This window comes from Balaenoptera ricei, chromosome 15, assembly GCF_028023285.1.
Source record: "Balaenoptera ricei isolate mBalRic1 chromosome 15, mBalRic1.hap2, whole genome shotgun sequence".
NCBI lineage: Eukaryota > Metazoa > Chordata > Mammalia > Artiodactyla > Balaenopteridae > Balaenoptera > Balaenoptera ricei.
In genome coordinates, this window is record NC_082653.1 from 33043697 (window position 1) to 33067012 (window position 23316).

At 43.8% G+C, this 23316-nt stretch overlaps 1 protein-coding gene across 2 annotated transcripts in view; it reads right to left on the bottom strand.

The window, feature by feature from the left end:
• Positions 1 to 2677: 2677 nt before the first annotated feature.
• Positions 2678 to 23316, bottom strand: part of SLC23A2 (solute carrier family 23 member 2) — a 140804-nt gene continuing 120165 nt past the window's right edge. For both annotated transcript variants that reach the window (XM_059898165.1, XM_059898167.1), the window contains exons 9-16: positions 21701 to 21821; positions 21022 to 21178; positions 17319 to 17466; positions 16083 to 16188; positions 10556 to 10685; positions 9735 to 9872; positions 8776 to 8871; positions 2678 to 7194 (exon numbers count right to left, since the gene is read on the bottom strand). In XM_059898165.1, the coding sequence (XP_059754148.1) occupies positions 6962 to 7194; positions 8776 to 8871; positions 9735 to 9872; positions 10556 to 10685; positions 16083 to 16188; positions 17319 to 17466; positions 21022 to 21178; positions 21701 to 21821 (1129 nt within the window). In that variant the 3' untranslated portion in view covers positions 2678 to 6961. The remainder of the gene's footprint in view (positions 7195 to 8775; positions 8872 to 9734; positions 9873 to 10555; positions 10686 to 16082; positions 16189 to 17318; positions 17467 to 21021; positions 21179 to 21700; positions 21822 to 23316) is intronic.

A 23316-nucleotide genomic window follows, 5' to 3' on the forward strand; every position in this document is an offset into this window, starting at 1 on the left:
ACTGCATAAATTTTGAGGCTATCTGATTAGGTGCATGTGCTTAATATTGACTCCTCTTTGTAAATTGAACCTTCCTATCCTTTTTTTTTTCCCTTTTGGTTATGTTGTGCAGCTTGCAGAATTTTACTTCCCCAACCAGGGCTTGAACCCGGGCACACGGCAGTGAAAGCACTGAGTCCTAACCACCAGGTAACTCCCAGAACCTCCCTATCCTTAACAATTTTTTTTTTTTGTTTTAGGGTTTGTCTGAAAATAATATAATAGATGGTTAGTATTTGCCCCATGTGATTTTGCCCCTATTCTTTTACTTGCAATTTTGCACATACTTATGTAAACCAGTCTCGTGTAAGCAGTGCTTCTAAACACATCTGTGGTGAAGGAGCAATTGCTTTTTGTTTTTCCCAATCCATTATAGGTTAAGACTTTTGTAAAATACACCAAAAAATAAATTTCTAGAATTAAAGACATGCAAACTACAAGCCAGATATTTTAGTATTAGATTCAACACACATAAAATGACAGTCAAATTGCTTAGAAACTTTTATAGTTTCCAAGTCACTATCAACTTCTGAACATAAGTTGCTTCAGCCTTCAACAATCACAGCCACACTTTTGAGCCCAGTGTTGTAAATAGCATATAATCAGGATTTTGTTCTGTTATCTGGACTAAAAATCTATCTTTTAATTGGCCAGTTTTGTCCATTTATAGTTGGACTTGTTATAGTTGGTACATTTGGGCTTGTTTCTCTCATCTCTGTAAGTCTCCTCTCTTCTCCCATCACCAAGTTGATACGGCCTGGAATTATAATTTGAGCACATTATGGATATTTTGTCTTTCCTTCGGCCTTCACTACATTTTAATGACTGGGTGCTATAGACTGTTTGTGTCCACTCAAATTCATCTGTTGAAACCTAATCCCCAGTGTGTTGGTATTAGGAGGTGGGGCCTTTGGGAGGTGATTAGGTCATGAGGTTGAAGCCCTCTCGAATGGGAGTAGTGCCCTCATAAAAGAGCCTCAAAGAGCTTGATCTTTTGCCCATTCCACCACGTAAAGACACAGAGAGAAGATGGCTATCTCTGAATCAGGAAGCAGGTCCTCACCAGATAACGAATCTGCCATGCCAAGATTTCTAGCCTCCAAAACTGTGAGAAGTGTTTTTGTTTCTAAGCCACCCAGTCTATGGTTTTCTGAGAGCAGCCATAAAGGACCAAGACAGCAAGTTTACCCAGATCTTTACTGCTCACCTTTCCCTCAGTTATCTCATACAGTACTTCCTAGGTTTGTTTTTCCTCATATTTATGTACTTCATCCAAAGTACTTAAATGGGGGCCTTTGAGTCATAAAATTCTAAGTTCAAAGTTCTTTTTCTTCAGTCCTTAAAAATGTAACTCCACAAACAGGGCTGCTGTTGGAAAATCTGGTGTCCATGGGTTCCCAGCTTTAAAGGGCTTCATTTTTGCTCATTCTCTGGAAGCTTTCAGCATTATTTTTGTCTTTGTCACTCTTAAGTTTTACTATCCAGCAGCGAAGATGAATGAACTACATCAGTTATATACCAACATGAAAGAATCTCACAATAATGAGTAAAATGTGACAACACATACACCTTTTACATAATGTCCAAAAACATGCAAAACTAAAACGGTAAATTGTTTAGGGATGCATATATATGGCAAAATTGTGAAGAAAAGGATAAACCCAAATGGGGATGTACCAGGAGAGAGGCCCATGGGGTGGGAGGTGGCAGGGCCTTTAGTACTGAAATGTGCTATTGTCCCAACTGGGGGTGAGAACATGGGTATTCTTTTTTAAGTACCTCACACATATTTTCTGCATGTATATGGTCTAAGGTAAGACATTATCACCTTGTAACTGGATGCCTAGCAGTGGCTCATAGGTCAGGATACTGGGAACAGGAAGCAGCAGGTTGAACACCCTATGGGTGTGGCTGTGGTGGTAACTATGGCTGAAACTGCCAGAGACAAACCAGGGATAGAGATGGGGATGGAGGAGCTCTAAGTCTGTTCTAAATTAAGAAACACACCAATAACACACTTCTGGACTTGTCTTCATACCCCACCAGGAGCCACGCCTCTGATTGAATGAGCTGTCACCAGCTGCTCTCAGGCTTGGCTCTGAGCTTTTTCTGGCACCCACACCTCAGCATTTCCCGTCCCAGCCTAAACAGTTGGCCTGAAGGGGCCAAGACTGCTCTGGGAGCCTTTGATTCCACTGTGTGGACACGACAGCCTTTCTGGTCCCTAAAAGGTCTCCAGCCTCCAGATATCACTAACTTACTAAGAGACTCATAATTTCATGCCAAAGTCCAGCATGAGTGCATCCTCTAACCAAGGTCTCCCTTCCCCCTTGGGCATCCTCCCAAGGAGCCCACCGTGGTTCTCTAGCTGTGGGGGCCAATGATACTTCAGCAACTGCTTTCCTCCTTTGAGTCTTCGAGGTATCTAACAAAGGTGAACTTGTTGAACTAAAATTTTTACTAGTCGAGTTCCCTCCCCTAAGTGATGACTTTTAAATAATGACAGGTTTCTTTAAAGACCAGCCAAAGAAGGTACGTGAACAGCAGAACGGTGTCCAGGAGAGCTTTTATTTGTACGGAACAGTTTTAAAAATACAGAATAAAATAGCTTTATCTCTACTATTATTCACAACATCTGGTCCAAATATTACATATTTTTAAAATACTTAAACGTTTAATGAAGCCATGTTAGAAAAACAATATGAAAATTCTTTTTAAAAACTCCATAAAAGAATTAGACATCTCAAAAAACAACCCCACCCCAAATACCCTCAGTATGCAAAATAAAAAACAAACAAAATCCCAGAAAGGTATATAGCCAAAGTCAGTCACAAAAACTTAAGGAAAATATAGGCATCCCCACTGTTTTAAGAACAGTCAGAAATTTATTAACATGTCAAACAAAGGTTGTTACGAACGAACAAAAAGGGTATTAACTTGACTGTCAGTAAGACGGCACCACTGGGAAGGGTGTCCTAAGTGTTGGGAAACACGCAGAGAGCAATTCTAAGGAGGCTGGATGTTACTAGTGTAGAGTGAAGACGAGGCACAGTCAAGAACAGACTAAAAGGACAGGAATGTGTGGAGGCTGCTGAAAAGGGATCCTCTGCGCTAACGTGCTTCACAGGTCCATGGGCAGATGCTGAACGCTGGCAAAAACGGGCAATCTTCTTGCACTACTCCAGTTGTGACTGCGGGAAGGGTGGAGGGTGGAGGAGATCCTATTCTCTGTGTCAAAATCATAAGGGGACAGAGCACAACACGCATGGCATGTGAGGCCCCAGGTGTTTCCCCAAAGCCAACAGTGGCTCCCTGGAGAAGTGGGCCCTGTGAGAGCTCAGGCTGCCACGGTGTCCAGGGGGCACAGCTGGGTGAGCACACCAGGGGGCAGCAACAGTCACGCCAGGCCTGCTGCCTGCAGCTGAGCATCCACCCCAAGCCGTGGGGGTGAGTGTGCAGGATGCTGCCTGTCTTTGTGCCAGACAGGTTCTGGGATGAGGCTTCCGCCACAGCTCCTTGTTCGTCTCCTATCTGGCCTGACCACTCTTGTGGCATCGATATTATGGAAGATTATAGTTGCCAACTTCAAGTCTAAGTTGCTAGTACCAATATTTCAGCAGAGACATGAATTAAAGAAATAACAACTTAGCTCATGGTCATAAAATATATGCATGGGTAAATAAAGTATACACACATACGAAAGATTCATCAATGGAGAAATTCTATCATCACATGACATTGTCATGAAAATTATCATTCCCTCCCTGGAAAACTGTGACTATTATCCTGGGTAGAAATGTTATTTTACTATATGGAAATACTGTAATATTCATGCATAAACCAGGTTGTCATCATGAAAGCCAGTATTCTACAGTATGAAGCAAATCCTGTGTGTGAATTTGTTACCATGAAAACGGGAAACCATAAGGACCCATGGTTAAGCCACTTCCCTTGCCTTGATCAATCACAAGAAACTTACTACAATCTAACATTTGAAACCATCTTAAGAAAGATTCTGTATCAATGAATCTATGTTTAATTCCCTAGTGAGAATGAGAATGAAAATTGCCTACAAAGACTGGAGCCACTTCCCATTGTGAACCATTTAGATATTTTATCAAAACCAGTGGTGGGTTCGCCCTTGCCGCCACAGTGATATTGCAGCATCTACTGTCCTATTTATAAGTTTCTACTTTCCACATCAGGATCACCAATGTAAATGTGAAAACAGTGGGTAGGTATTCACGTGGGAATTGGAGGGTGAATGCCCTGCCCAAGGACATTCACATCCAAAATATCCTAAAACATTCTATTGGCCAATGCATAGCGGGTATGTGGCCCTAGCAATGCAAGTGGGAGGTGCACAGGCACAGACTGTGCATGGCCACTGTGTCCCCCAAAACCTCCCCTTCAGGTGTGTGCTTAAACACAAGAAGCAGATGAATATATTTTTCTTTCAACTACAGACTCATTCTGTAGCATATCTGCTGGCCAGGGGACACTTCTTAATCTCCTGTCCCCTTCCCCCACCTTGGGCAGAGAATCTAAGTTGGCCCCAATGGAACAAGAAGGGCGAAAACCCTCTTTTTCCAATAGGAGGTGTGGGCACAGGGCTTCTTTGCACATTTGAAGGCTTACGGAAAATATCCCCCCAGACCAGCAGATCTGAAACCTCTCAATAAGCCCGGCCCAGGAGAGTTTTCAGAAGGGAGAGGGTTCCTAGACATCTGAAGCACATGCCCTGAGTGTTACCCACTGGGAGGGAAGATACCTGGGTCAAGTTAAGCTGAAAGGAACTTGTTCCTGAATTACCAATGGTTCAGAGGCTTTCATTTGGATATTTGGTCCTTCTGCTCATCTAGAGAGCTAGAATACTGCAATCTCTGGGATGTTTTACAATTTTCCCCATTGTTCAGAGGAGAGAAATTGGAGATGCTGAGCAAAATACAAATAGAAGGAACTAAGCAACTAAGGGGACAACTAGGGCTGTCAGCCTCGAGGGCTTACCAAGTCAAACAGATGAAAATCACTTAACCAGTGTGCTTCTAAAGTAAATATGCACCAAATACACTTCAAAAAGAACATACCATACAAATTTAAATTTAGAATCTAAGTTCTTTACTTAATCTGCAATAAGGTCTTGGCAAAACAATGCAGTGGCTCTGAAGTGTCCTTGCCAGAATAGGCCTTAAAGCCCCAAACATTACAGGGGTCAAGGAGGCTGTAGTGACACAATAATGCTGCCAAAGACATCCCAGTGTGGTGAGCTGAGCCAGCTGCGGGGGCAGGAAGTTCACCATGTGGACACAAGGCTGCCAAGAGCCATGTTCTCACTGCCTGGTAAACAACCAGGTAAATACTTAAGAAGCACTACCTCAAGAAACAAGGTCACTCAGGATTTTCCTTTGATTGCAAATTTCAAGCCAAATTCAATAAAAGTTATTTTTGTCAGAAACAATTTAATATTATTAATTAGAATTCAACAGAGGGGGCCTGCCAGCTGCTCTTCTTACTACCTTCAGCAATAACTTAAACAGGAAAGGCAGCATTTGGCCAGGGGATCTAATCTTCCCCTCTGCAAAATCAAAAGCCAGTGGACATTCAACATGGCAACTCACAGAAAGTCTCCTTAAGCCTTAACTGCCAGATATGAATGGCAACAGAACTGCAGTGATTAATTTTCCAGGAGGCCGCACCATTCAATATGGCGGCTGTTTGTCACCTGCCGCAGCTTCCCTTCTTCACAAAACAAATTCACGTATAACTTAACCCACGGTTTCTGGGCTCTGGTCCAGTAGTCAGTTTTGATAAATAGATTAAGCATTACGTATTTACACTTTCATGGTATCAAGCAATACAAAACACAACCACAATAATGGTTACTGGCCTTTAAGAGCCAGGACAACAAGCTTCCCTGATGGTGTCAACAGCTTTACAAATGCTGGTTCCTTTCTTAATGGGGGATAGGAGGTGAGGGACGAGTAATAGGTATGTAAGGTAAGAGGGTCACATGGAAAAACACTGAATTCAAAAATCTATAGTCAATAACATTAAATAGGAATAAAATCTTGTAATAATAGATACACACAACAATAACTGACATCCACATGTCAGCAGAACCAAGACCCCCATAAACACCTGCTTGGTGCCCTCATGGGCACTCTATACCCGTCACACCAGCCAGGAGTGATAAATGCCAGATAGAGTGTCTCAGCTACTAGTAAAAAAAAAAGAGGCCAATATGAGATGTGCTGGCCCAGCTTGGGCCAGGGTGGCACCAAGAAAGTGCAGTTGAGAATCAGATACTGATTTCAAGGTACCTTCCCTTCCCGTCCAATCCCCCAATTTCCATTTTAATTATATCTGTACAGACTTTACCCGTGCACAGATTTGGGCATAGGGTAAGCATGTCACTGTTTTCAACTGGCCAGCAGCCACCTCCTACAGGAGTATCAGGGAACACAGAATCTCATTTGACAATGCAAGGATACTGGTGCCCCTTGACCAGAGGAGGTCTTTGCAGGTGAAGGTCCTGGTGCTTCCAAGCACAGAAAGCCCCTGGACCCTGGAGGTGGCCTGTAAGAAAGCTAGCACAGGGTGTTAGAAGGGGACTGAAAACAAGGAATCGCTGTGGGCTTCAAGCATCCACTCCCACGGGAGGACAGGAACTTCAAATTCAGTGACCATGGCCAGCAATGGATGCTCTCAAGGGCAAAGGGTCAAGGGCTTAAATAAAAAGATAGGTGAGACACCATATTAGACAGGATCACAACCCACAACAAAAAAGCTACTTGTAATCTGTCTTAGCTCTGGGGTGGACAATGTAACTGCAGATCTACAGACATATATGTTACTGCTTGTTACTCAGCAAGGAACTACAGGTTCATGCCTCACTGCGGCTGGGCCACAGGGCGAGCTACGGCTATACTGTGGCCTGCGAGTCTTCATCTGAACTCCGGCTGTTAGCGCTCTTCCTGAGGCCTTTCCATGTGTAGCCTGCAAAGGTTGGGCTGATGGGTAAGTAGCTGAAACATCTGTATTTTTTAATAGTGTTCATGCCAAATGGCAAGTCGTAGGATTCCATGCCATCAAGAGACTTGCTCCCTTTGCCCACGCCCTTCTTCCATTTCCTGATTCCCCTCTCCTCTGGAGTACCTGTGGAACACACACACACAACAAAACAAAAACAGAACAATGGAATGTTTAGTTAAATAGTTCTACCAAGAACTGAGATTCTCCACTGCTGCTATCTCATAGATTGAAAGGAATGGGATGACAGAAAAGAACACTTGAGGAGTAGCCGATGCCCAATCCAGAAATCTAAGAATCACTAATCCCTCAAAACAACCACTTCTCTCTAAAACGCCAATCTGATCTTGCAAAATGGGGCCCAGAGTCATTATTACAACTCACAATGCCTTCACCACTTGGTCATTGCACACCCACCCACCACTCATCCAGACATTATCACTTTTTATACTGTTTTGCTCCATTTCAGTGGGTGGGGGGTGTATTTGTCACATATTCCCCACTTGTTGTGCTCCTCTGAGGATGAACTGCCACTGGCATAACACTCCTGGCAATTCTCTACCCTGACAGATGAGTCAGGGAGAAAGATCTGGACCGACAGGGTTCAGCAACTCCTGGACTCCTTTTCAAAAATCTTTCCAGTGCAGAGAGGAGCACTGGCACCTGCTTTTAGCTACATGGGAGCCCTAACAATGTACTTCTCTGCCTGAGCCTGGGTGGTGAGCTTGACTCTATGGTGCAGGGCTTAGGAACCTCTCACATATAAGCTATGCCCTCCCATGGGCATTTCATTAATAAAACTGACTTTAATTTCCATCTGCCTGACTCCTTTGTCTCTCTCTCACTTAGTGCTGACTTAGGAGAGAAAGAGGATGTTACTGGCCTCCCACAAATCTAACACCTTCCACCTATTCATGTGTGTGATTCCTTCTGCCAGATGTGTTCACCCCTCACTCCCCTAGTAACCTCTTCTTGATTGAGGCTTTTTGGAGGTAGGTTACGGGCAAAATCTCAATAAAACCTTCAAGCTCAAGAATAAACATCATCCTTCCTTGACAGTGGATGAATCTACTAGTGCATCCATGGCAGCACTTTACAACGATACAAAGCAGCCTCCTCTAGGAAGCTGGGAAGGCCCCAAGGCAGGGCCCACATCATATCCTAGTCCATCACCCGGCACTTGGCATAGAATGCACCAGCTGTGAAACAAGGGCTATGGGTGTTGCAGAGAGAGCTGACTCCAGACATCTCTCAGGCACTGGTCCTGGCAGTGGTCTGCCTCTGGAATGACTCATTTAAAGGACAGGCTCCACAAGGAGGAGAAGTGCTGCCCACTGGTAGCAGTTGGCTCAGGAGTGTGTGAACAAGTCAACAAAAGCCAAACTGCAGAGCTCCAGGCAAGGCTGAGCAGAAGGGCAGGCAGCTGGAGCATGCTTAAGGCACCCGCTGCCCCTTCACCATATGCAAGGAATTCATCTGCTTTTTCTTAAATGTAATTCAGCAAGAAGGAAAAAAAAACTAAGTTTATTAGCAAAAAAGTGATTCATGAAAGGTGGCTGAAAGTGTCATCTTAACCACTTTAGAAAAGACAGTTTTAACCAGTGATTGCTTTGAACTGATTCACTCTTCCTGCTTCCCATATTTATTTGGCAAAAAAAAAGTATGTAATTACGTATGTAATAAGCATGTTTGATATATACCACATACCTGGGATGGTGTTATCCAAAATAAAAGCCACACAGCCTCCTACAAACATAGCAGTTGTGAGAAGAACATTCAACACTTGATCGATTCCTGTTATCCCTGAAAATGACATAGCAACTGGTCACTGCCAGTCAGAATAGGCCTGCCCTTGACTTAGAAAGGAACACTGGGGTGGACACTAATTGCCAGTCCGTCAATACAGTGCATTAAAGTGTAAATTTCTGCTATGCACGTGTAGATAAATTTTTGCCAGTAACATGTTAAACTACTATGAATGCTTTCAACAATAATCAAAAGTTATCTCCATAAGGAAAATTCCTAACAATGGTTCACAGAAGATAAATCTAACAGAGTGAAGTTCAACCTGTAATGAACTATGAAGACTTTGGGGGTGGAGGGGGGTGTTGTTTGCAGATTAAAAAAAAAAATCAATATAAAAGATGGCTGTTGTAAGGCTGAAAATTTTACAAAGTGAATAACAAGACAACAAAAATATTTGTGGAGTCAGCAATCAAATGAAGGGCTTCAGAATTCTGGGTTACTAATTAGTGCTTAGCTTCTTTTAATTAGGAGCAACTTTATTTCTAAAGATGTTATCACATGAATGAGATATATTAAGACAGAAGTTCACACACTTTCTATATTTAAAAATATAATGATCCCCAACAGAAAAATAACACGTGTTTGGTTTGGTGAGAATATGGAGAAATAGAAATCACTGTGTCCCACATACCTGGTGGGAATGTAAAATGGTTCACCTGCTATGGAAAACAGGTGGTTAGGAGTGCAAACGGCTTCCAGATAAGCTTCGGCCAAGTGGGATTTAAATGAAAAACATAGATGAACATTCATCAGAATGATTCTTGAAGTTCCAAAGTCCCCTCCAACTGGTGGTGAGCTGTTTGTGAACTGCTGGCTGTGGTTCCAACTTCCCCACAAGATTCAAGGCCTGTTTTTCCTACCTGTGACGAGAGGGTTCTGTCTGAGGTAACTTGGAAGGACAAGCCCAAAGAAGATTGAAAATCCAAGCACAAAGAGGTTCCGGGAAGAATTTAAATCAATGAACTGCAGGTTAGAGAGTCCAACAGCTGTGATCATTCCTGGAGAGAAAAACATTAGACCACAAGTTCCATTATCTCACCTATGGCATGGATGATAGATACACTGTCGAAGACAGACTCCCTACAATGTCCTTTCTCGGTCCCATCAGAAACAGGTTGGGAGACCTGTGTAGTGACAGGACAGGGACCAAAATGTGACAACCTGGGTCTCTGATCCAAATGACCCTCGGCCTAGGCACTATTTGGGCCTAAATAAGGGGCATAAACATCCCACTATGCTTTTTTTAGGCCAGGCAGAAAACTAAGGACATTGGTTCTCCCTCAAAAACTTGATTCAAACAATTTCAATTACATTGGGAAATGCACCCAAATATCAAGTCCCTGATTACTACAGCTGAATGGCACAGAGATCGAGTCCCATCGTAAAAATGGTCAGTTTTAAATGGCCCAGAGGGGAAGATATCTGAGTTTAAATCAATTAGAAATGGCAATTAGAGGGAATAAAATTTAATTTGATTTTTCCTAGCTCAATTATTCTACCTTTAACATCAATTCAACTCAGAAAGTGATATGTGTTTTTATGTTTTTAAGGTATGTCCTTTTGTATTTTAAAAAAGAAATTTATCGTTACCTTCAATCTCACTGAAGGGATTCCTTAGCAAATGTGAAGAAAGAAAAGGAGCCTGAGAAGGAAGCCGGCTATCAAGGAAATGGAATTTTACCAAAGAGAGTACAGAAGAGGGCGCCAAGCACAGGATCCGGGAGCGAGGCGAAGAGGGCGCTGAACTTTCCAATCATGCCTAATGCGAGCATGAGTGCTGCGCCGTACTGTATCACCCGACGACTGCCAACCTGTGGGACACACAGAGGGCAGAGAAAGGCGTTCACCTCGAGGCTCTCCAGCAGCACACACAACTACTCAGGCCCCGTGGGAAAATGTGACAAAACCCACAGGCAAAATCTGGATTACTCTTAAAACTTTTAGTTAAGAGGGTTCAGTCTCATTTCACAATGAGGATACTGAATTAGAGTACTCAATACTCTAAACACATAAATATTACTATAAACACAACTAGAGTAAAAAGATTACCACCACCTTTCCTTGTTTCCATCCCATCCGGTTCTTGCCAGAAGCTGACTGTTCTGCTCTCCTTGACTATGGGGATCCTGGGGCTCAGCCTTTGCATCTCCGAGCCCTGGGCAATGTCACCTCAGTGTGCACCTGCTCCTGCGCTCTGGTCCTGGGTTTCTAATGCCCACAGTCACTGGCCAGGATGATCTTCTAGTGTCTCAAATGCAAAATGCAAAAACTACACTTGGCCCCTGCTTCTCTTCTGGGTTCTGGCAAATCAGACAAAACCCCCAAACATTTCTGGAACTACTTTTCCTCCTGGTGTATTACTCATTAGAGGTGGCACAGCCTGGAGACCAAAGAGTGCAGGAGCTGCCTGGCTCCTGTCTCTGCTCCACCTCTAACTATGAGACAGGCATTAGCCTCTCTGGGTGGCAGGATCCTCATCTCTGTAACAATGAACGGTGTGCTTCTGCTTTGAGGATTAAATGAGATGCATGTAAAATAGTCTGAACAGCACCTGGGAAGCATTAGGTTATTTGACAGCCTCCCACCTGAACTTGCTGCCTCTGGCCTTTCCTCTGCCCACATGCCCTCCCCACTACGATGGAGTGACCTCTTTAACATTGTGACTTGGGAGGTCAGTCCCCTGCCTAAGTCTTCAGGTTCTCATCCCCCTTCTGGCCAGTTCTCAGACACATCTTTCAAAATACTACCCCAATGCTACCTCTTCTGCAAAGCCTTCTTTGATTCCAAGGCTTGGCTTCCCCAACTCTGGACTTCTGCGGCACCATGTAAAGCATTTCCCATGTGGTCCCAACTTTATTGGTTAAGCTTGATCTCTGCCTTCTAGAAGCGTCCATCTAGTCCACTGTCACCCAGGTAGCGAGAGATGGAGCTAGCACTGGGCTCAAGAATCCTGCACTGTTGGCCCCTACTCTGTGTTGCCTCTCCCAGGAAAACATCCTGAGGACATAAACTGGATAAAAGAGGTTCCAGAAATGGAATAGTGCCCACAGGGCTTTATGTATGACTTACAGTGAATAGAAGATGGCTACTTAAATTTTAAGTAACTAAAATGAAATGAAATGTAAAAGTCAGTCCGTCAGTTGTACTAGCCACATTTCAAGTGCTCAGTAGGCATGTGTGGCTGGGGGCTCCCACAGGGTATAGTGCAGGTACAGAACATTTCCACTACTGCACTGTTCTCCTGGATGATGCTGGGCTGGACCTTCCAACAGCTTCTCAATGTGCCCAAGGGTCAAGTTCAGAATAAGAATTGAATCTTTCACTGAGCTGTCCAGCTAGAATCAGTCACAGCTGACACTGGAGCCTAGCGTCCATTACTCCAACTTACAGTTCCTCCCATTATACCACCACTATGTGCAGGGGAGCAGTGAAAAGGTCATGCAAACTGGCAAACGGAGCAAAAATTACTTACGCTTGGCTGTAATACATGATTAGGAAGGCTTTCATTTACAAATAGCTTGTTTTTCAGCATTTTCAAGGACCTACTACGTGACCAGCACTTGGGAAACTGGGATGGGGGGTGGTGATGGATACAAAGATGAGTAAGTCACAAGCTTATGATCAAATAATTGTACTGTTGCAATTGTTATGTTGCGTGGGAGTCCAGTGGGAGGAGATAACTCTGAAAAGTTGGGGAGGGTTCCCTGGAGATGGTCTTGAGGCATGAGTAAGAGAAAGAGCAACCAGACAGAGGGATCCACCTCCCAGCAGGGTCAGCCCTGTTAGGTGTGCAGGGGGGAGGGCTGAGCTGGCCCTAGGGATGCCTGAAACAATAAATCTCTTATGAAAACCATTCAAGGAAGGCTGATCTGCCTTAGATGCTGTCCAAAAAAAGCAGCAAGTCAGCCATTCTTCTGTTCAACAAACATTAACTGAGTGCCTATTATACATTTCTGTTCCAAACACCAGAGTCACAGCCCTAAAATCCCTGCCCTGCTGGTGCTTACATGGAGCCTTCATATCTCCTTTCTCCACTCCCTGGAATCACCTCCCAGACTCCCTTCTGATCTCCTTCCTGAACTGTGGCTTTGCCTAGGGCCATTGAAAAATCGACACTGCATTTCTGACTTTCCAAAGTGTTCAACAGGGTGGTATGCTGCAGAGAAGAAATGACCTCCCTCTGGATACCATCAAAGAGACAGTTCAGCCAGGGAAGATGGTGTTTACTCTTCCTAGAAATAAACTTAGGGCTAAATATCATATAACAGTATCTCTATTTTGCTTATTTAACCCATGCTAGGTGCTTTACGTCAAGTTATTAATTCCAAAACCTTGCAAGCTATCTTTATAGACAAGGGTATAGAAACTCAGAGAGGTGACGTAACTTGCCCGTGGTCACTTTAGGAGAATGTGATGGAGCCAGGGCTGGATCCAAAGCAGCCACCTCCCTACCATGCCATGCTGCCCTTCTCTGTGGGACAGACACTGGAACACACTCAGCAGAGAAGTCCTGCACATGGAATCCAACCCATCCAACCCTCAGAACTTCAGAAAACACAATGGGGTAGGCAGCCTCAACTCTGATCAAATAGTTAGAATGTCCATGTCTGTACATGGAACGCCATAACTGGATGAAGGATAGCAAACAGTGGAGTTGCCAGGAAATGGAGGTAGATTCTCCGCAAGAGCCACAGATGACCCTCTTTCTATTTGTTCTGGAAGTCTGAGACAGTGGTCCAGACAGTGCTGTCTGGAAGAATTTCATACAGTGATGGAAACGTTCTGTATCTGTGCTTTCCTTTGGCAGCCACCAGCCACATGGGGCTACTGACTACCATATTAGACAACACAGATCTAGATCTAGAATTGTCAGATTTCAGATCTCAGTTCTAATCAGAAGAATGACTGTCCCAAGTCCTTCAGCTGGACAAGAGGCAGAATACTGCCTATAACCTTGTGCTTCCTTTTTCCTGGGCAGGAATCTTCCATCAGCCACATGGCTCAGGCCACAGAGAAGTTTCTGGTGCAAGTCCTACTTCCCCACCCCGAGGCATCTGTGTAGATGGCTCAATTATACCCCCTTGTGAGTCAGGGCAATGGAAACCAATTCCAGGGCTGATACTGCTCTCAAATGGATAAGACCTTCACCTAGGGTAAGTGGGTCCAAAGGGATTCTGAGGTAAGATCAATTGGCTCAATTAAAAAATGCAGGCAGGGTGCCTTTTCAGAATAAGCTAGCACCATCCAAATTATAATAAAGATAATTATTCCCCAAACCAGCTCAGTCAAGTTTTAGAAGGAACCTTAGTGACAGCACTACTTACTCCCTACAGTGACCTTCGTTAAATTATGTGATGATGTGTTTTAAAAAGGTGCAGAAAGGGAGCTGGCTTGTTAAACTGTTTCCCCAAGAGTCTCTCCATCTATAATAATTTTACTACTCCGTTATTTTGGATTAGTTATATGTCTACAGGTTCCTGGCAGCAAACTGGCTAAAGAGTGAGTGGCTTATGCCCCATTTGGTGCCCATTTGACCCTTCCCTTAGCTCTGTGTGCTCAGCATCTGCTCTCACTATGGGCAGCAATAGAACCCAGGCATCCTGGAGGAAGTGCCCATCAGGCAGCCCTCACATGTCATGTGCCAGGAGCAACAGGCAGCAGGTGGGGCCACCAGCACACCTGAGGCTGAGCTCTGTGATGGCCTGGCCAACTTACAGGAAACCAACCAGCATGTCAGGCTTGCACAATGCATGCCCTGCTCCCTCTCACTTGGATTTGCAGTTATAATTAACCAAACTAAGTATTTGGTTTCTTTTTATCTGGTTATATAATCTTGCAGAGGGCTGGAGAAGGATTTCTAATTTTAGAGAGGTCAAACAGTTCTAGAAGGCTCCAGCCCACCCCCAAGTTCTCAAGTTCAGGAGGAAGACCTCTGACGCATGCAGGCCACCCTAGACGGTGAACCAGTTCTAACGGTGTCTAGCTGCGCAACATACAATGGCCAGGGCCGAGCTGCATTCCTCAACACCCTGGGCAAACAGCAAGCTTTGGCCCAAAGCAACTGGGATATAAAATTTATTTGCTAGTAAATTTGAAAGGCCGAGAAGCAGCCTCCTTTTTACTGAAGCTGGATTATGGTGTCTGTGTTTGGAGTGGGGTGGGGAGGAGAGACAAGTGGGGAGGACTTCAGACCCAGGCACTGCTTCAACCTGAGTGACTCGCTGTGGTTTGTTCTGCCACTAACTCCACAACAGATTTCATCTGAAAGAGAAGAATGATGCTGCTGCAGTTTTAAAACTGTGTTACTGTAAGATTGATTTATTTGTAATGAGTAATATAATTTCTCATCTAGAACTAGTGCCATCTCCTAACTGGTCTCCTGTTTCTATCCTCTCTCCCGCCCACCATGTTCTACTTTCATCATAGCAGCCATAGTGATTCTTTAAAAAAAAAAAAAAAAATCAGATGGAGCCACACCCTGCGGCCCCCACTTCCACTCGGCCCCTGGCCGCCTGTAGGGCTGCAGCACCTGGCCCTCAGCTACCCCAAGAACCTCACCTGCTCCTACCAGGCCGACGCCCACTCCCCTCTCTGCTTCCTGCCCCACTGGCCTCCTTGCTCATCTGCAGCGTGCCAGCCTGCTCCTGTGATAGGCTTTGCACTGGCGGTTGCCCTGCCGGAATGAATGCCCCTCCCCAGGTACCTGCACAGTTCCCTCCCTCAGCTTCGCCAGGTCTTTGCTCAAAGTCATCTTCTCAACGCGGCTTAGCCTGACTACCCGATTTAACACTTACCCTCCTGATCCCCCACCCTGCCCCATATTTCTGTCATACTTATTATGCTTACTATTTATTGCTTGTCTTCCTCTGTTAGAATCTAAACTCCATAGACGATGGGGATATTTCTCTTTTTTATTCACTGATGTATCCCAAGTGCCTAGAACAGTAGCCTGGCAAAGGGTCAGTGCTTAATAAAAATTTGTGGAATGTATGAAGGAATAGCACCTGATGCCTGCCTACCCAGGTCAGTCAAGGCGAAAGAGACCTCTATCAGCATTCCAAAAACCCATCAATGAAAAAATAAGAGATGGGGAAGAAGATGATCTCGGAATTGGAGGCCATCCTTTTGGAACTCACAGTGGCCAGACCAATCAATGAAATGGATCAACATTTTGAGGCCCAACCATTTAATTAGAAAAATATTTGTACCTTAGTAATTCCCAAAACTCCAATGTTGGGACTGGATGAAGTAGAGCCATTCCCAGTACCAAATATGCCATCGAGAACACAGGAGAGACCCTCCACGAAAATCCCCCTAAAACGTAAAGGAATGGGGGAAAGAAAAACATTCATTCCATGGGAGAAATACTCTGAAATACACTCTAAATGGTTGTGGCCCAAAGGCAGGGCCCACAGACCTGTAGCCTCCACACTCCCCAGGAGGGGTTAGCAATGCAGACTCTCAGGCCCCACCCCAGATCTGAAGACCTGCATTTTAACAGGATTCTCCATGCTCATTCAACTTTGAGAAGCACATCTCTGAACCACACATCAGACACAAATGTTTAAAAATTATTCCAAGTTAAAAGATTTTAGCCAGAAATATAAAGTCATTTGTTGGAATCTAAGACAAACATGGGTCATCCATTGATTTGATTCCTTTCCTATTACTATATAGTTTTATCAGAAAGGAAATGCTTTGTAATTTTGTAAACATTAAAACTTTTAAAAGAATCAGTATGTAAGTAATTTACTCATATGCAATAACTCCATTAGAGAAAAACAGAAAAACCAGGACTCTAAACCCCAACAGAACCAATGGAAGAGATGCTAAGACACCAGCCCTTTGGATCTCATCACACACAATCCCGTCTGGAAGGGTGGCAGCTGGCTGGGAAAGGCGGAATGATCTGGGCTATTTTCTCTTCTCTACAGCTTCCACAGGGCCCAATTTGCCCCCAGCATCCAGAAACTAAAGACCAGATGTGCTGAGAATATAAACTCCACAGCTCATAAACCTCTAGATTCTACAGACTTCATTTATTCCTGCTCTTGTCTCTCTCTATATGAATTGTAACTGTGAATAGAACAGCTGGGAAAACAAGAAATCAAAGGGGACAATATATCCATGACCCAAACCAAGCAAAGAACAATGGCAGTACCTGGTACTTGTTTTGGTGAGTTTAAGGTCTAAGGTCTGGAGTGATCTCACAGAGAATGTCTTATAGGATTGTTACCATGAGGACGAAGGGTGGGAATTCTGCTCCATATTATGGATGAGGAAAATCAGGGCAAAATGGGGGCAGTGACTTGTCCAAAACAAACAGCCAATAAAGAGCCCTGGTGCTTGGCTACTTCATGTTGAAACTCTTGGTTATCCAAACCAAAGAGCAAAGTATGAAGCGCTGGGCCCGATGAAGAGCTCGTTTTTTCTCAGGAACGCACCTGTTTATTGCATGGATGGGGGGCGGTGGGGCACAGGACAGCCTTGCACAGGCGTAGTAGTCCCCGATAGACTCGATAATACTGGCAACGACCGCACTGAGCATGCCGATGACACCAGCCGCAGAGATGGTGGGCAGTCCCCATTGAACTAAGGAAGGAAAACAAGCATGAAAGCCTCATGAACTTTCTTAGAGAGGCAGGCAAAAGTTTTCAGGACATTTGAGTCATTCAGTATGTCAGAGGACTCTACAAGATCCACTCAGATTTTTGAAGCTCATGGAAACTATTTGTTTATTTTTACACCTAAGTCATCAGTGCACTAGACGCCTGGGAATAGTTTCTGAGTTGGATGAAGACAGCCATAACCAGGATTGGTCTGCTTTATTTAAAAGAAGCAATTGTTTGGCTGGAAGAGGCGGGTGCTACTCTTCCTGCTTCAAAGCCACACTCAGTGTCTGTTAAATTACAGTTCAACACAGCCTGCTTTGTTGGCATAGGAATTTGTATGAAGAGGATTTTTAGCCCTGCTGTGCAAAGCATGACACAAAATAGTGCTCCTGCCCAGGGGGTGGCATCAAATGAAAAGTCACCAGCTAAATTTAAATCCCAAGAGTAAAGCATGGCACAAGTATAGACAACCCTTCTCTAGTATAATTCCAGCACTTATTTTTGTTTAAGTAAACCATGTTATGGGAAATTAAAGAGTTTCCTTTAAGAAAGCAAAGTCCCCAGGTAGCTTCATTTTGAGTATCCTACCCAGATTTAATTTTTAGTATGGTTTTTTTTTTCTTTAAAAGTATATCTATTTGGATACCGAAAACCATTGATCTTATTTAATAAAAATAGCATGAGGAACCTTCACTGTTAGAACAAATAGACTTCTTTGTAAAGTACCTAGACCTTCTTTCCCTGAACCGTTAGTTATAATAGAGCTACTCAATAGAAAGGACAGTGAAAAAAGAAATGTATAAAATGTTCTCTTGTGCAGGGGCCAACAGTGTACTGAGGGATCACGACACTAAAAGATCTTGGAACCAGTGCAATGATTAGACTTCAAATGAAGGCAACCCAAACCAGGTCACAATGAGTACCAGTTAGGAAGTCAGGAAGTAGCATAGTCCCTGTCCAAGAAGGGCCTGGAGAGCAGGAGACAGGTGGAGAGGGCATTCTGGGTAGGCAGCAGCCTGAGCCTCAGTGGATGGACACAGCCGGGCAGGAATAGGCTAGTGCTCAGCAGAGGCGGGTGTGCAGCATGGGGCAGGTAGGTTGGGAAGGCCTTGACCAGCCCCCTGGAGGGGCTTGGCCTCTGTCTCATAGGTAATGGGAGCAACCACAAGTTTGGGAAGAAAAAGATGACACGTAAAGTAAGATGTGCAGAATATGCCTGGAGTGTGTGTGTGGACAGAACTTTTCCTGCCTGGAGCTCACTTTACCCTGTGGGAGCTGACCAGGGGGTGCAGAGGCAGCCTGTGGTCAGGGGTTCAAGGTGCAGACCCACCAGCAACTGGCTTGGTCAACATCTCATCTCTGCATTGGTTTGGAATGGATTCTTCTCATGCAAATGATTTCTTTATCAAGCAACATTTTGTGTTTTCTAAATAACCTTTTATATGGTTACCTTTGCTGATGTACCACTGTGGTTTCATTTTAGTATCTTGATTTTGGGGGTTGGATTCTTGTTTTATTTTGCCATTTATTATTTTTCAGAAATTGCCTTTTATTTTCTGTCTTTTTACTTGTTTATTGCTTTCTTATTTCTTCCCCTTTGCCTGAAATCCTTATTTTTAAAATCTTTATTCCATTTACTTCAACATTTAAAATTTGTAATCTTAATTTTTGATCCCTTTTCCTTCAGATTATTTATTTATTTAAATTTTAAACCTGTGGGCTTCCAGCCTTCTATTTAAGTCTGTTATTTCATCTTTCCTCTTATCTAGAAGCTTTAATTTATTTTGTTACTTTATAGCAGAGTTTCTCAACTCGGCACTGTTGACATTTTGGACCAGAAATCTGTATTTTAACAACCAATCCAGGTAATTCTTAGCATATTAAAGACTAAGAACCACTGCTCTAGATATATGAAAACTTGTCTCTGGATTAAGCCAAATCATTAGAGAGTACATAAGACTACATCCTCTAGCTCTGGAAGTAGCTCTTTATCTAGGGGAGCTCTGGCAATAGAGAAGCTGGTGGCAGTCAAGGGCTGTTGTCAAGACGAGCCAGACAGCACTCTCTGCAGTCATGACATTAAGGCCCTGTCCAACTCAGTTATGCCTCCTTGTGCATGGGCCCCGTGGTACCTGAGCAAAATCTCTCTGGTCTCTCAACACACGCACAGCTGCTTCTCCTGGACAGCCCACTCTGTGTTTCTATTTGTGCTCATCTTGGGAGCCACATGCACAGGCAGCGAGGACCACCCCGAATGTGCCGTGGGGGGCTTCCTCCTACCTGCCCTCCCATGCCTCCTCCTGACTCCCTCACCAATCGACTTTTAAACTCACTTTATCTCAGATTACGTGTATGTTTATGAACCATGTACTGGGGAGGAATAGGGGGGAACGAACTTGTGTATACATAAATACATACTTATACCATATAATCTGATGAGAATGTTTTTTAGAAAGACTAAGCTTTTTACAGTGTTTGTAAATGTGTCAAGACCAGAAGGAACAACTGCCAGCATCCCTATCATTTAACATGCTTAGAACAGTTATCTTATCTTTTTTTTCGGCCATGTCGCGGCATGTGGGATCTTAGTTCCCTGACCAGGAATTGAACCCGTGCCCGCTGAGGTGGAAGCACAAGAGTCCCAGCCACTGGACCGCCAGGGAAGTCCTTAGAACAGTTATCTCTAACCCAGTCTTAATATCCTTGGCTCTTCCTCCTTGTCATAAAATATGAAAATGTGACTGCTGGACAGGGGCATAAATTGGCACAACCCAACTAAGTTCAGGTTTCCATACTAATAAAAACCTTAAATGCCAGGAACAGACTCTTCACAATACAACAAGAAGCATGTAATCATCACTGGGTTCACACCAATCACTTTCGGGGCTGGGGTCTAGAAAACGCTACACATGAATCCAAGTGATACCTCACAGATGGGGATTAGTACATCTCTGCCACCTGGCCAAGAGTTACCCAACACTGAAATTATAAATTAAGATCCATCATCCAACCATTTGTGAATGAATATTAGTTTACCTGACAGCTGTGACCAAATTAAAAAAAAAAATTATAGCTACCCATTAAAAGATTATACAAACTCCATCATGCTTGAGCCGTCTGCTAATCTTCAGGCCCCTCCCACTCAAGTCTGTTCATTTCAGTGGCTTGGGTACTGTGCAGCTCTGTACTTGCCTTTCTAAGCAGCTGCCCTCAAATCCTGGCCACCAGAGCTCAAATCTGGCAAGAGACCCCTTTATGTCTGGGATTTTGTCCTAGTGGAACCAAAAGAAACAACCAGTATACCTGAGAAGGGAGCTGGTTAGTCTCTGTGTGTTAACTATGGCCCTCTGGGGACAAAGCCTCCTGCCTCCCTTTTCTGCTGTCTAATCCTCTAAGGGCCAGAATGGTAAGACTTCTAGGGCATGCTCTGGGACAAAGAAGGCCTTTCGTGTTTCAGAGCCTCCTGCCAACTTCCAACTCCTCTAGGTTGGGCCCTTGTGGGCTCCTGACCCCTCTTGGCCACCAGAATACTTACATGGGTATGGGACCTTAAACCACGGGGCTACCAGAAGCACACCCTGCCTGGCATCAGTTCGAGCATAGAAGCCATACTTCGTGCTATCAGGAGGGAAGACATCTGTTACTGTGAAGATGAAGCAGAGCAGCCAGGACACAAGGATGGCCAGGATGATCTGAAGTGGTTAAAGGAAAAAGCTCTGTCAGGCCAACAGAAGTGGTGGTTGTTGGCAAAAGACGCCTTCTTGCAGTCGGAATATCATACCCCAGAGCCCATCATCATCAGTACTTTGCAGAAAAAACATATAAGGGATCTGCTTAGAACCTATTCCTTGAATGGAATCACATTTAGAGAGAGTAGTTTTATGCAGTGAAGTTATTTAGCCCTAATCTGGCTAGTAAAATAAGAATAATGGACAATGGGCCTGAAAAGGCCACTTGGAGTCAGACCTCCCTCAATTCCAAGGACAACCAATGTCCTCTCACATACTGCTAAAAGGACTCCAGAATTGGAAACTTCCACTGCTTTTAAATTTTAGGTCCGTGGTGATTTGGGTGGTCATTAGTACCCTGGTATCATCACACAGACATGGTCCCCCCAGGATGACCTGCTTAAAACCCCTCTTCTCATATAAACATTTTACATATGAACCAAAGGCAATATTGCCAAAAAAAAAAAAAACAAGGTGACTACTCACAGGGAACATTTTGAAAAGCTGTAACTTGTATGCAGTCCATCCTTTCTTGGATTTGTAAATTGGGAGAGGAAATTTAACATTTCTGGCATATTGAGAAAACAGTAATACTAGGAAAATTGTCCTGAGGAGAGAAAGAAAATGATCTAGGTTAAAGGCTGTTATGTCTGTGTTAAAAATAATACTCAAAGCTTCAATGGCAAAATTGACCACACGTGTTCAACTCATTTCTCTACAAAGCTGCTAGTCCTCTATTATTTGGGAAATCATATTTTTTGGAAATGATTTTTGGATCTTAACATTTCTAGATATGGAAATGAAATTGCCATGTAAATGCTTTGGCTAAATATTCCTTAATAGAATAAGAAAACCCAAAGAGTGTACACACTGATAGGAAAAGCTCACACTATGTAAGGGAACAAGACAAGATGCCAGATACAACATACTGCACAGTATAATTACAACTATAAATTAACTAAAAAGCAGCTACCACACAAGAGTGCATGTACACACACACATGCATGCATGCATGCAAACAGGTAAGAAGGACAGGATCCAAAATGCTCACAAGGATTGGCTTCAGGTGGCAATGTGATTTGTGACCTTTTTTTCCCCACTTTTCTGTATTTTCTGATTTACTTGTAAGGAACATAAATTACTTTTTAAAAGCAAAAAGTAAAACTTCAATATTTAAGAAAGCTATATACAGTAGAATTCAATATTAATAATAATATTCCTGAGAGGTTTCTGTGTCAGACATTACACATAGGTCTTCCTGCCCATCATCCTAGCCTTCTACAGCAGATTCTATAACCATCCACTTTACAGAGAAACAAAGCCAGCAGTCCAAGATCATGCAGCTACGTAGGCCAGAGGTCTAGATCTACAGCCTGGGCTCTGAACTACTTTGCCACACTGTTTGTGAGGGCAGGGATGCCTGGGTTGACTCAAAAGTTTCTCTCTACCGAGTCCCACACTCTTGACCCAGGTACACTGAATGCTGCAGGAGGCAGGTCGGCTGGTGACCCCCCTGCAGCAGGACTCAACACAACCTCATCCGCCTCGTGCCCCATGTGTGGCAGGTGTGGGATGGCTTCCCACCGCTGAAATGATGAAGGCGTACAACAATATGTCTCATCACCCATAGGGACTCATCCTTTCCCTTACAACCTGAGGTAGAGTTGGCAGGAAGAGTCGATTCTCAGTCAAAGTTAAGCTTAATTGTTCCTGAGCACAGTTCTAATTGCTGAGATGGAATTATCAGTTTCACTGAGAGCTGGTCAACTGCAGCTTCATGGTCACATTCCACCTGAGGTGTTGACTGCAGCCGGCCGCCATTCTACGATCTCCCCACCTATGCAGGCACTTCGCTGACCTGGTACCACCACAAAGTCATCAGACCAGTACCAGTTCAAGAATGAAAACATAAATGGTGCCCAAGTTATTCCAACTCCCCCAGGAAGGTGAAGTTTAACAAAAACCAATATGACAATGAGGGATACTAAAACAGGTGTATTTTAAACTTAGACCAACGTAAAATTTTCACGTCTTAAAAAAGTTATTGGTTTTCTTCCAAAGTATATACTAAGATCCAAAAAAGCCTGGTATCTATTATTACT